Source organism: Olea europaea, chromosome 11 (genome assembly GCF_002742605.1).
Source record: "Olea europaea var. sylvestris chromosome 11, O_europaea_v1, whole genome shotgun sequence".
NCBI lineage: Eukaryota > Viridiplantae > Streptophyta > Magnoliopsida > Lamiales > Oleaceae > Olea > Olea europaea.
In genome coordinates, this window is record NC_036247.1 from 23,104,051 (window position 1) to 23,118,333 (window position 14,283).

General features: G+C 35.7%; 1 protein-coding gene across 1 annotated transcript; it reads right to left on the reverse strand.

The window, feature by feature from the left end:
- Window positions 1-1,371: 1,371 nt before the first annotated feature.
- LOC111404598 lies at window positions 1,372-2,884 on the reverse strand. Its single transcript, XM_023033384.1, has 4 exons — window positions 2,756-2,884; window positions 2,046-2,219; window positions 1,836-1,942; window positions 1,372-1,663 (listed from the first exon to the last, which is right to left on the reverse strand). Exons 1-4 carry the CDS (start codon window positions 2,882-2,884, stop codon window positions 1,372-1,374), a joined length of 702 nt encoding a protein of 233 aa, XP_022889152.1.
- Window positions 2,885-14,283: the final 11,399 nt, after the last annotated feature.

A 14,283-nucleotide genomic window follows, 5' to 3' on the forward strand; every position in this document is an offset into this window, starting at 1 on the left:
TACGGTAATCTACATGTAACTTTGTCAAGTTGGACAAGAATTTCAAAATTTTAATTGTTTTCTCACTTCAAGTCATTAATCTCATGTGTCACATCATTTCTATTCAATTTTCATAATGCTATTAGATGGAGCAAAGAAAGTAGAAATCTTACTTTTTAGCCACATTTTGAAGTAGACTGAAGTTACTTATTTGAAAACAACCTTTTTAAAGTTGATTTTTATGTCCAACAAACACAACGAAACACGTAGTATAGAAAAATGGGCACAAATTGAAAATATAGTACAAAACATGGATGCAGAAAATGAAATTTTACAAAAGAGACTTCAGCTAGAAACATACTAATCTAAGACAACAAGAAAGGTTGAGGAACATTCTTACAAGAAATATTATTAGGATCCTCCATCAAACCAATTTCAGAATCCCAATAATATTATAATTATCTATTCAAAGCATCTATAACTTAAATCATATCAGCTGCTATGCTATTCTAAGCAAAACTACTAAAAGAAATATTTATCCAGCTCGGGACATCTCATTTAAATTCTGAAAGAGAGGCAATTAGGTGAAGATGGAGCTCAAATACTGTGAATGAGTCTATCCTTGAAATGGGAATTAATGTGCCATTGGCATGCAACCAAAACCAGACCTATAGATTTCTTGAAGAGGCAAATATATCGTCACTGGCCTTCTCATGCATCATTGAGTCACTTGCAAGATTAGACGCAACATATATTTCACAATTAGCACTTTCATCGTAATTTCATTTTTCGACTTTCTCACTGGAACTTGTGGTGGGATCTTGAGGAGAATTGACCTTTTTCAATAGAGATTTCTCATCCAAAATGGTCGTACTTTGGGTGTCACTAAGTAAATCTTGTTTAATGTGTTCCATTACATCCCAAAATTCTGGTGTCTTGTCTGAAGGCACAAATCCAAAAGTTACTTGTTCTAAAATACTGCTTCCAATGTGGTTTTCTAGATCACCTATCGACATGGATAGATGGAGATCTGGCACCTTAAGTTGTTCCCAGCTTCTTTGCTGCAAATAACCATGCCCTTCACAAGTTCCATTCTGTTCAATCGCACCTATAGCCATCACTAGTAACAGTAGACAATGTGATTAGTCAAATTTTGGTCGAAAATGAATTCAAATTACGACTACAACTAAATAATTTGCAAGATCAACATTCAGCAACACATGCTATGTGGAGAAAAGCTGATAAGTAAATTGTTACTAAAAATGAGTGCTTAGATTTTGTTATGTTAATAGTAATTACTCAAAACTCAGCTTCACTAGCGATGTTGTATTCACAATGAAGATAAGCAATACTGCACCTGAGCTGGAAGACAATGTTTTTTTCAGCACGTGTCTAGCAGTCACAAGATATCTGTCCGGAAATTAAAGGAGGTGATTGTGTGGTAGTTGCTAATTCTACATCCTGGAAGCTAGAGGGAGAATATCCTTGAGCGGCAACCACTTGATCAAATTCACGACCTCTGAATTCTTCTGGATATTCAAAAGTAGGAGCATGTGCTTCAAAATATGGCAAATCCATAACTATCTCGAGTTGTTGGCTCAAAATATAAAGACGCCTGTCACACTGGATCAACTTTTCATAGTTCTCGTTTAACACACCTGGAGAGCATTGTAGAAAATGCTTCCTGTTCAAAAACATCAAAGGTTCGGTCATTCAATAACAACGACCAAAATTTTCGGGATCTCAAGATTATTCAGAAAAGTAATTATAAGGACTATAGTAGAAACCTAACTGTTTTAACAAGAAACTTCAATTGAATGAAAAACATATCTATGAAAGAAAACGCTATCACTTACCTATTTTTGCTAGCTTCCCCACAGTTGAATTCAGAAGTTGGCTTCCAAATAGTACATTTTCTCGGTTGTGGATTGGTCTCTTTGAAGAAGATGGGTAGCCTAGCCAACTGCACCAACACAAGATTAAAGGTAAAGTAAAATGAGAAGGCACCTTTAAATGGTTGTTGGAATACATTTTATCCATAGAATGGGAAAAGATAAAACAATTACCACTATAGTTAATGTGCCATGGCCATTATCACTATAAGTTGCCTTCAGAGCTATAATATCAGACCACAGAATTTCAATTTTTCTCTTGAGACCACCTTCAAGAACCTCCCACACAAGTTTTTGCTTTGCAAAGTAACACTTCGCCACCAGACCGTTTTGAAAAATTGACACATACTGCCAAAGATATTATATATGTAACATACTATAGGCATAACACACATCTAAGTGTAACTATTCACTTATAGAAGATTCTTCCTACGGTTAGATATCACATTTGTTTTTCCCCTAAAAGTTCATTCAGTTAGGATTAGTACATGTTTGTGAGAGACTGTAATTGCTTATAAGCAATGGGTCCCAGATGATAAATGGTGAAAAGATACGTTAAAGTTATGAATCATATAGAATGTGTGCATAAAAATAGAGTTCAACCAATTTATAAGTAATTGTAAGCTTTGAGAAACATGCACTTAATCTAGTCAACTCATTGCATGTACATTTTAGTTGACCGCGGGAAACTCTAGGTTCTTAGCTTAAGGAGTATGATTTTGAAATTAAAAAAAAAAAAAAAAATTTATCATTGCAACGCTATGTTTCAATTAAGTTGATTTGTTCCCTAAAATTGATTTCATACTAATCACCCCTGACTGGTTAATGAAATGCATTCTTGAAATACGATCCTCTGACTATGATATAATGTCAAAAGTGGATACCTGCCAATTGCCAATCCTCAATAGTGAAGCTGAAAAATTTGAAGCCTTCAACTTGTCATTTGCACCTGAAGTGGTAGTTCTCCTTGCATCTTTTTGGGTTGGCGAGTTGAGATTTTTACTAGATTTCATAGTAACAGAAGCATTATTTTCTTCAGAGAGCCTGTTCTCGATCAATTCTAACAAAGATTGAGTCTTGTTCAACCGCAAGCCCAAAGGACTAGGCTCATCAAGTGGATTGCACTCGACGATGGCATTGAAGATTCATGGTCCTCAGAGCTCCACTGTCATAGAAAAGCCAAAAAATTTTAAAAAGGAAAAAATAACAAACAGAACAGATTTTATTAGATTGAGAAGTCATAAAAAATAGAAATAGAAATAAAAAATAGATAATGAAGATTCTTAAGTGTCATAAAAAATAGAAATATCAAGCAAGCTAATTCAAGGACATCATTGATTATCCTTTACAATTGTCGTTAACTGCATGTATTTCTTTCCACGATAGATGCTCTCAACAGAACCGCTAAAATGAACTGCATAACTTATTTAATACTAGACACATATCAAAGGTGTAACACTTGTGAATTTAAAATAAATTAAAGCGTACACATGTTCACCTACACCTTATTCCCCACGACTTGACTTAAATGCGGAAACTAAAAGTTTACATATTCTAGTCAGTGGTTGCCAATACAATCATCGACTATGGGTGTCATTGATGATCCTCAAAGCACCTCAGTCATCACTTATGGATCTTCACGCTAGCGATCAACAACCGAAGCACTATCGGTGGCTGTTGGTGATGGTCAAGTTTAATACAAGGAAGAAATGGTATACAAAATAGATTTTATTACTGAAAAGTCGATTTCAATATAAGAAAAATTCATAAAATTTTCAATATAAATACGGATCTAAGCCAACTAATTCAAGGGTATCTTTGATCATTCTTTATAATTGTCGTTTAGTGCACTAGTTGTTGCTACAATAGATGCCCTCAACTCAACCGCTAACATGAAGCACTACTTATTTAATACAAGACTCACTAAGTGTAACACCTATAATGAAATAAATCAAAGTATACACATGTACAGATACCCTCATTCCCACCACTTATCCAAAATGTAGAAACAAAATGTTTCCATATTCATGTCAGTGATTGTCGATAAAAATCACTCATCGGTGATCACCAATGCTCTTAAGTGATTACTTAAGCTTTTTTTCGGTTATCAAAAACTGAATCGCTGTTAATGGTTGCCAACAATGTCATCAATGTACCTTGGTCATCGTGGTCGGAGGATCATTGGTGGTGATCATTTTGTCCATTAACTTTTTATTATTTTTTTCGCAAGGACTCCACAACCATCTTATCTAAGACTACTAAATTTGATAGCAGAAGCCAATTTTTAAAACAATACTTCTTAGAAGATCTTTAATTTTCTCATTGTTGTTATACCACTTTTTACTTCTGCTTTTATTATTATTATTATTTTAAAGAACACAATAGGAAAACAATCCACCAAAAATTTAAAATAATATCACTGGGTTTCTCCCAATAACTAAAAAATATAGAATGCCTAAATCGAACTGAGGTTTGCGGTGGTGGAGGAACTGGATCTTAAAAAAGAGTTACTAATTGTAAAGCTCGGTTAGAAGATAACAGACAATAACATTGACTAAACACCCAAAATCAACTATGAAAAAACTGATTAAAAAACTTCAAAAAGCCACCAAAAAGACAAAAACCAAAGTTGGTTGACAACAGATGGTGATGGATTTTGTGAAGAGCGAGATCGTTTAATGAGACGCCATACTCTCCTTTTGACGACTTATCCATGTTCATTGCACTTGTATTGCTTCCACTAAAAGGTATAGTTTCAAAACACTTCACCAGCTGAACCATGCAATTCAACCAACCAAAAAATAAAATAAAAATTATTCTTTCAGTGAAATGCAAAATTTTTTATTGTAACTAAAAATTCCAACAACGCATCTAGTGTAAAACTATTTCTTCAAAAACCCAGGTTGCAACATTGTTAAAGAAATCTACATTTGCGTAGAGAGAGATTTTTCACTGAATAGCAGCCATACATGTAACTGTGAGCTTTTTCCTGGAATTGAAGTCCAAAATTAACATTTGTACGAGCAAATATATAGACTCGGGAAATGCTTTACGCTGGGTTTATCATGAAATAACCAAGTTACCCGTGTTTTGGATGCCCACGTGGCTTTACCCACATACGGACTTTAAATTGGTAATAAATGGTTTTGTTGCATTAGTTTAATCCTAATTGGTTGGTATAAATTTTCATTACCTACTTTTTAATACTAATTGAAACAATTGAATTACATGTCAACAAATTTTATTCCTACGATTAAGTTATAATTTAAGAGATTCTTGTCTCTATTTAATATTTATAACAAACATTTTATACATTATAAATAATATCTTTAAACGGACTTTTATACACTTTTTAACATTCTCTATTTTGACACTTTGATTTGTATTTTTGAAGAAATATTAATCAATTTTTGCTCATATTTTATTTAACATATTTTTTTATATGTCAATGATCAATTAATTTAAGCTCATATTTGGTTAGGCTAGAAAATTAATTAAATTTGAGTCAAATATACTAAAAATCTAATTTTTATCTAAACCAAACAAAAGCTAAATGTGATTTGAATAATATAAAAAGTATAGGATTAAAATATGTTGCTCATTAAATGCAATTATTGTAACTCACTTTCTATTTTAACATTCTTTTAAAAAAATTAAAATATAATCTTTTGGAGTTTATTTTTAAGTATTGACTTTCTAAAATAGAGAACGTGTTGTATTTAGTACCATTTACAGAGTCTCTTGCAGATGTTCGAATAAGGTGTTTTGACTTAATCATCCTTAGTGGAAGTGATATAGAGGTAAAATATGAACTACATTAATAATGAATTAATGAAGCATGTCAAGTTGAGTTTATTTTAAACTTGATTCCTACACCATAGTGCCTCTTCTTGTGTTTTGATGTCTAATCTGGAGATACGTACCTTGTCGACGATGATGTTTACGACATGAAAGTCCTATAGGCAGCTTTGCAGGAGGGTGAACAAAAATTTACCCAGAAATTTTAGGCTAGATTTGATAGTCAATTACCCAAATTGAGGGTGCTTGTGGAATCGAAAGGACTCCCCCCTTAATGGGTCACAGTCAAAGAGTTCTATGGATGCATGAATTCGGGAATAACCATGACATTCATATAATGACTACTATCATGATTTTTTCTCACAGATATACAGATCATAAACAAACAATAAAGGATGAGCACGGTATCTTCCAATGAAGATTTAATATCTATTGTACTTTAATTAAAAATAACCCTAATAAAACACAGATTTAAGAAGTTGGTTTTGTGTTTTAGTTTTTCTAATTAACTACTAAATTAAGCAATTTCAAATGTACGAGTTTTGGTGACACTGGTGGTATGCGAAGGTATCTAATTGCCTGAAATTATTGTTGCAATTTTGCCTTATTAAATTGATTAATGATGAATGAAAATTAAACGAACAAACATAAAACACAAGAACACCGGGTTGTTCAGCCAAAAAGCGTAATTTTGAGAGGGGGGAGGGGGTGGGTTAAAAGATTCGCTCGTTCTACTAGTGCAACAAACAACCACATAAAGAGAGCAAAGTATATTGAACCAAATCAGAGCGAACTTTTTATTCCTAGATCCACAAGATCTCGTAAAACTAACCCTAATTTACAACCTATCAGACCAAAACGAGTTCTATACAGAATCATACGATTTATGTTTAAGATTTTGGTTTTATTCCTCATTTAATATGCCCTTGTTGGAGCCCCATTTTTCTAAAAATTTGATTTTTTTCAAAATTTATTTTCAAAAACACATGCTCCAGTAAAATAATATTACACGTAAATCTAAAACTTTTCAAAAATTTTAACCTCATATTCTCTATCATTCTTTTACTCCGAAAATGCACTCTTTCTCCCAAAATAGGGCTCAATCAAGGGCATAACTTTATTTTATCAAAGTAATGTTGTGATTAGATGATTTAAAATAGTTATAGGGAACCATGGACATATAATGAGCATCATGTGGGAGAGCAAGAAAAATTATATTTGTATTTTATTTGATGAAAAAATATTCGGATTAAAAAAGTTACATGGTCGATCTATAGACCTAACAAAAAGAAGATATAAAAACAATACACAGGAGAGGAAATTACATGCTGAAAGTTATTTTACTTGCATTTTTCTATCATGATATGACGAAAATCAATAATACAAATAAACACTGAATTGTTATATTTTGTTATGTAATCCTTTTCATAAATATTAAATATAGTTGTTGTGAGAAAGAAAGGAGCAGGGAGGCGGGCGCCATGGCGCCCAAGAGAAAGAAAAGGAACAGGGAGGCGCCCGACTCAGCTATATGTATATAGCTGTTTTTCCCTTCATTTGGAACCCGATTTTTGAGAGAAAATAGAGAGAGCTTGGATAAAATTTAACAAGTAAGAAATTGTTTTTCTTGGGTATAAATTCAAAGCTATTTTTCTTTCTTGGGGATTAACTTGAGGCTTGTTCAAGTAATCCAAATGCATTGTTCTTCATTTATATTGAAAATCATTTCTTCCCCAATTTCTTATCTTTGAAGTGGTTTGAGATTTTTCACATTGCAAGTTATCTTTCTTGGGCAATCTTGGGAGTGTTGTTTTCCCAAAAATTTGGTATCAGAGCTTCTTCTTAAATCAGATTGGTTAAGCTCCGATTTTTGGTGGGTGGCTTGAACTTTGTTGTGCACACAAGGTGTTTGTGAAAATTCCCAAGTAAACTTTGTTATTTTATTTCCGGTAAACAAGTAGATAAATCATGTCTACTAGAGGAATGGTGAAAATTGGGAAGTATGAGATAGAGAAATTCAATGGGAAGAATGACTTCTCATATTGGAGAATGCAAATGAGAAATTTGTTAATTTCTCAAAAGTTGCACAAGGCATTGGCGGGAAAGGAAAAGAAGCACATAGATATGTCTGACGAGGATTGGGAAGATCTAGATCTTGAGGCATGAGCGTCTATCATTCTATGTCTTGAAAGAGATGTTGCTTTCTTGGTTGATGGTGAGGAAACGGCGGCGGAGGTGTGGACAAAGTTGGAGGTGAACTTCATGACAAAGACTCTAACAAATCGGATCTATTTGAAGTCCAAATTGTATACTTGCAAGATGGATGAAGGTACACCAATCCGGGAGTACGTCAACAAGTTTGATAGGTGCATATTGGACTTGAAGGACATTGATGTGAAAGTAGATGATGAGGATCAAGCACTTCTACTACTTCTTTCATTGCCAAAGTCTTACGAGAACCTAGTACAAACATTGATACTTGTGGGTGATAAACTTGTGATGGAGGACACTAGAACGTCACTTCTAGCGGATGATCTTCGAAAGATTGCAACTAGTGGCATGTCTACCATTGGTAACAAGGAGCAAGCTCAAGGATAGTTTGTAAGAGGTAGAAGTAATGTGCGACCAAAGGGCAAGGGAGAAAAATCTAGATCGAGTTCTAGACCTCTTGCGAAAAGGTTTTGTTTCAAATGCGGCGAGCTTGGGCATTTCAAGGCGAATTGTACTAACAAAAAGGGTTGGAAGAAGAACAATAAGAACAACAATAACGGGAAGGTGCAAGTCAAGCAAGAGGTTAGCTATGCCTCGGAAGGAGGGGAAAGCGATGAGTGCTACACCATCACTTGTGATGAAGAAATCTCCGGTAAGTGGATTCTTGACTCTGGATGCTCTTATCATATGTATCCAAATAGAAAGTGGTTTACTACCTATAGAAGCACTAATGGTGGAACCGTGTTGATGGGTAATGACCATTCCTGTAAAACGGTGGGACTCGGTTCAATTAGAATCAAGATGTATGATGGAGTGGTTAGAACATTGATGGATGTTAGACATGTTCCTGATTTGCGGAAGAACCTTATCTCTGTTGGTGCTTTAGACTTCGGTGGTTGCAAGATTGTAACATGGAATGGAGTAAATAAGGTTGTTCGTGGTTCTTTGATTGTGATGAAGGGTATCCACGAAGGCAATCTCTATGCTCTTCAAGGTACTACAGTTACCAAAGAAGTAGCGGTAGGAACAAGTGGAAGTGGAGGAGACCCATGTGAGTGCACTCGGCTATGGCATAGGAGGCTTGAGCATATGTCTGAAAAGGGGCCAGATCTGCTAGTCAAGAAAGGTTTGCTAAAGAACTTGAAGAAGCCTTGCATGGATTTTTGTGAGCATTGCATGTACGGTAAAGCACAGCGAGTTCAGTTCCAGCCAAGTAAACATAGAAGCAAAGGTATTCTAGACTATGTGCATACGGATGTATGGGGTCCGACTTCTGTCACTTCCAAAGGCGGTTTCAGGTATTTTGTCACATTTGTTGATGATTATTCTAGATATGCTTGGATTTATTTTTTGAAGCATAAGAATGAGGAATTCGACACTTTCAAAAAGTGGAAAGCAATGGGTGAAAACAAAACAGGAAAGAAATTGAAGACACTGCGATCTAATAACGGTACTGAGTATACAGATGGTGCTTTCAAGGAGTTCTGTGGTAAGGAAGGCATTGTGAGACACTGGGCAGTTAGGAATACACCGCAACAGAATGGGGTCGCAGAAAGACTGAATCCCACATTTCGAGAGAAATCAATGTGTATGCGATCCTATGCTGGTTTGGGCAGAGAATAGTGGGCAGAGTCGGTTGTAAATGCTTACTACATAGTGAACCGATCTCCACATTCAAAGTTAGATGGAGATGTACCTTATAGGGTATTAACAGGGAAACATGCAGATTATGAGAAATTCAGAATATTCGGATGCACAGCCTAGTATCACGTCAACAAGGGAAAAGCTTGATGCGAGGGCCAAGAAGGCTATATTGTTGGGGTATGCGACAGGTGTAAAAGGCTATCGCTATGGTGTGTAGAGGATTCTAAGCTCATAATCAGCAGAGATGTTACTTTTGATGAGAACTCTATAATAGCTTCGTTGAAAGCTATAGTGCCTGGTGGTGATGATGTTAAGACTACAAAGTCTCAAGTTGTTGACATAGAACATAGAGATCAACCTGGTTCTAGTCATGTTCAAGAGGAGCATCATGCAGACACTCTAGATGAGAGTGATGATGAGCTTGAACAAGAGGCGGTTCAGTAAGAAAATGTACATGCACAGCAACAACAGCAGCTTGCAGATAACCTGGCTTCCTCTAGGCCACAGCGTACTTACAAGCAAGTTCTAAAGTTGGGGTCAGATGAGCCTTTGAGGCACTATGGGCAGACAAATTTGATTGAGTATGCACTCTCGGTGGAGGATGATGAGCCTGCTACTTTCAAGGAAGCTATTTTAAACAATAATAGTGAGAGTTGGTTGGCAGCGATGGAAGAAGAGATGGAATCACTTCACAAGAACCAAACATGGGAGGTTGTCCTATTGCCCATAGGTAAGAAAGTCATTGGTTGCAAGTGGTTGTACAAAAAGAAAGAAGATCCTACCAAGCTCGGTGGTACAAGATTCAAAGCAAGGTTAGTGGCTAAGGGGTTTGCACAAAGAGAGGGAGTTGACTACAATGAGATCTTTTCTCCGGTGGTCAAGCATACTTCCATTCGGGTGCTATTGAGTATTGTTGCTCATCATGATCTTAAGCTGGAACAACTCGATGTCAAAACCGCCTTCTTGCACGGGGACTTAGATGAGGAAATCTATATGCACCAACCTGAGGGCTACAAGGTTGAGGATAAGGAACGTCAGGTATGTCGCTTGAGAAAATCACTATATGGAATGAAACAATCTCCTCGGTAGTGGTACAAGCGATTTGACTCCTTCATGCTAAAGCATGGTTTCTCTAGAAGTGAGTATGACTGTTGTGTTTATATTCAAAAACTTCGGGAAGGTAACTATATCTATCTTTTTTTGTATGTGGATGACATGCTCATTGCTTCGAAAAGCAAGGTGGAGATAGATAGGTTGAAATCTCAACTTGGTAAAGAGTTTGAGATGAAGGATATGGGGGCTGCTAGGAAAATATTGGGTATGGAGATTAGAAGAGAGAGGACGAATCGGCGAATGTTCTTGAGTTAGAAAGGCTACATTGAGCGGGTTATTGCTAGGTTCGGGTTGCAAGGTGCAAAGTCGGTGGTGACTCCATTGGCTCCACATTTCAAGATCTATGGTAAACAATCTCCTACTACAGTGGAAGAAAAGGTACGCATGGATCGTGTACCTTATGCTAGTGCAGTTGGCAGTTTGATGTATGCCATGGTGTGTACACGCCCAGATATTTCATAGGCGGTTAGTGTGGTCAGTAGATTCATGGCGAATCCGGGGAAGGCACACTGGGAAGCTGTGAAGTGGATCCTGAGGTACTTAAAAGATACCGCGGATACGGGTTTATGTTTTGGTGGGGATGCATGTCATATAAGTGGGTTTGTGGACTCGAATTATGCAGGTGATCTAGATAGACGACGATCTACTACTGAATATGTGTTTTGCATACATGGTGCTCCAGTTAGTTGGCGATCGATGTTACAGGCTACAGTGGCTTTTTCTACTACATAGGCCGAGTATATGGCCATGGCAGAGGGAGTAAAGGAAGCATTGTGGTTGTGGGGTCTTTTAGATGATTTGGGGATTGAGCAGGATTGTGTGGACTTGTGGTGTGATAGCCAGAGTGCAATTCATTTGGATAAGAATCAAGTTCATCATACTCGAACCAAGCATATCGACGTCAGGTATCATTTTGTGCGTGATATCATAGAGGAAGGTGATATTTCTCTCTTGAAGGTACACACAAATGAAAACCCAGCAGACATGTCAACCAAAGTGGTAACGGGTAGCAAGTTTCAGCATTGCTTGGACTTGCTTCACATTAGCCCGTGCAGATATGCCCATGTGGGCATGGCCCTTCAGGGCGGGGTTGAAATGAGGTGAAGAGTATATGAAGGTGGAGGTGAACTACGGAGGCTTGATTCCGAGTTTTGGGTACGTAGGCAACCATGAATTGAATGGTGCAGCCGAGTTTTGCGCTTGCTGCTTCTTCTTGTGTTCGTCCAAAATTTGAGGTCTATCAAATGATGTACGAGGTGGAGAATTGTGAGAAAGAAAGGAGCAGGGAGGCGGGCGCTATGGCGCCCGACTCAGCTATATATATAGCTGTTTTTCCCTTCATTTGGAACCCGATTTTTGAGAGAAAATAGAGAGAGCTTGGATAGAATTTAACAAGTAAGAAGATGTTTTTTTGGGTATAAATTCAAAGCTATTTTTCTTTCTTGGGGATTAACTTGAGGCCTGTTCAAGTAATCCAAATCCATTGTTCTTCATTTATATTGAAAATCATTTCTTCCTCAATTTCTTATCTTTGAAGTGGTCTAGGATTTTTCACATTGCAAGTTATCTTTCTTGGGCAATCTTGGGAGTGTTGTTTTCCCAACAGTTGTATTGATTTTTTTCTTTATGTTTCTTATTTAATTGAAAGATGGGTTGTACATTAAATTGCACACAAGATACCCAAAATTTCAGAACGGGCCTGCATTACTATAATGGGAACTTTTGACGGTACATAAATGGCTAGAATGTTAAGAGTGTGAATTAAGTTTAACATGTATTTATACGACATACAAGCTAATAATCTAAAAAACCTTTGTCAAACCATATTTTCGACATTCCTACAATTAAATTTGCAATAAGTGAGAATGTTCTCCTCCGGTTATGTAGATTATGAGATAAATTTCATATCGAATAAAGATGAAAATATAAATCAACATATAAAAGTTCGGACTACTTCTCTTAATAATGTTGACATTTTAAGATAAAATTACAAGTCTAAGTAGTGCACTCGACTTGCACTTTTCATTTTTATTTCAATTATAATATTAGGCTTGTTTATATTTAGTCCATATTTGGTAGAAATTAAATCATGATTTTTATTCGAGTCAAAGTCAACAGTTAAATTTGGCCACACATTTCAAGAACCCACAACTTTCCAACAAAATATTTTATCAACATCTATTAAATCAACAAAAAATCTGATTTTAATTCCTACCAAACAATGGCTTAGTAACAAAAATAACGAAGTGACCAAGAAAAAACCTTGAAATTTTTGTCATACAAACAATACTTGTAGCATTCTGAATAGTTTAAAAGAGGCTTATCTATAAATAATATACCGTAATCTACATGCAACTTTGTCAAGTTGGACAAGAATTTCAAAATTTTAACTGTTTTCTCACATTGAGTCATTAATCTCATATATCACTTTATTTCTATTCAATTTTATTGATGATATTAGATGGAGCAAAGAAAGAAGAAATCCTACTTTTTAGCTGCATTTTAAAGTATATTGAAGTTACTTTTACGAAAACAAACTTTTTAAAGTTGATTTTTATATCCAACAAACACAACTAACCGTGTAGTATAGAAAAATGGGTACAAATGGAAAATATACTACAAAACATGGATGCGAAAATCAAATATTACAAAAGAGACTTCAGCTAGAAATATACTAATCTATGACAACAAGAAAGGTTGAGAAACATTCTTACAAGAAATATTATCAGGATCCTTCATCAAAACAATTTTGAGAATCTAAACAATATTATAAATATCTTTCACAGTATCTATAGCGTAAATCATATCAGCTGCTATGCTATTCTAAGCAAAAGTAAAAGGAATATTTATCTAACTCGGGACATCTCCTTTAAATTCTGAAAGAGTGGCAATGCATGCAAGATGAAGCTCAAATTCTGTGAATGAGTCTATCCTTGACATGGGAATCAAGGTGCCATTGGCATGCAACCAAAACCAGACCCATAGATTTCTTGAAGAAGCAAATATATCATCACTGCTATTTTCATGCATCATTGAGTCATTTGCGAGATTAGACGCAACGTATATTCCACAATTAGCACTTTCATTGTAATTTTCTTCTTTGACTTTCGCACTGGGACTTGTGGCGGGATCTTGCAAGAGGAAGGAGAGAGAGTCGACCCTTTTCAATAGAGATTGCTCATCCAAAAGGGTCACACTTTGGGTGTCACTAAGTAAAGCTTGTTTAATGTTTTCCATTACATTCCAAAATTCTGGTGTCATGTCTGATGGCACAAATCCAGTAGTTACTTGTTCTGAAATACAGCTTCCTGTTCAAACAACATCAAAGGTTCATAGTTATTACGCAACACGTCTGGAGAGTATTGTAGAAAATACCTCCTATCTAAACAACATCAAAGGTTCGGTCACTCAAAAACCAGGACAATGTTTTCAGGATCTCAAAATTGTTCAGTCAAGTAATTATAAGGACTCTAATCGAAACCAAAAGGTTTTAACATGAAATTTCCATGGAATGAAAAGCATATCCCTATATATTAAAAGAGGGACTTCATCTTGGCACTGTTTATAAGAGTGCATGCCTTTTTTTTTTTTTTTTTTTGGTTTTTTTGGTTTTTTTTTTTTTTTTTTTTTTCCTTTTTTTTTTTTT

Bases quoted from the DNA above. Each gene is read 5' to 3' on its own strand.
- LOC111404598 (XM_023033384.1), bottom strand. From the start codon at position 2,884: ATGAAATCTAGTAAAAATCTCAACTCGCCAACCCAAAAAGATGCAAGG. The intron at 2,220-2,755 runs GTATCCACTTTT...TATCTTTGGCAG, and splicing joins TGAGGATTGGCAATTGGCAG to TATGTGTCAATTTTTCAAAA. The intron at 1,664-1,835 runs GTAAGTGATAGC...GTTTTTGAACAG, and splicing joins GGGGAAGCTAGCAAAAATAG to GAAGCATTTTCTACAATGCT.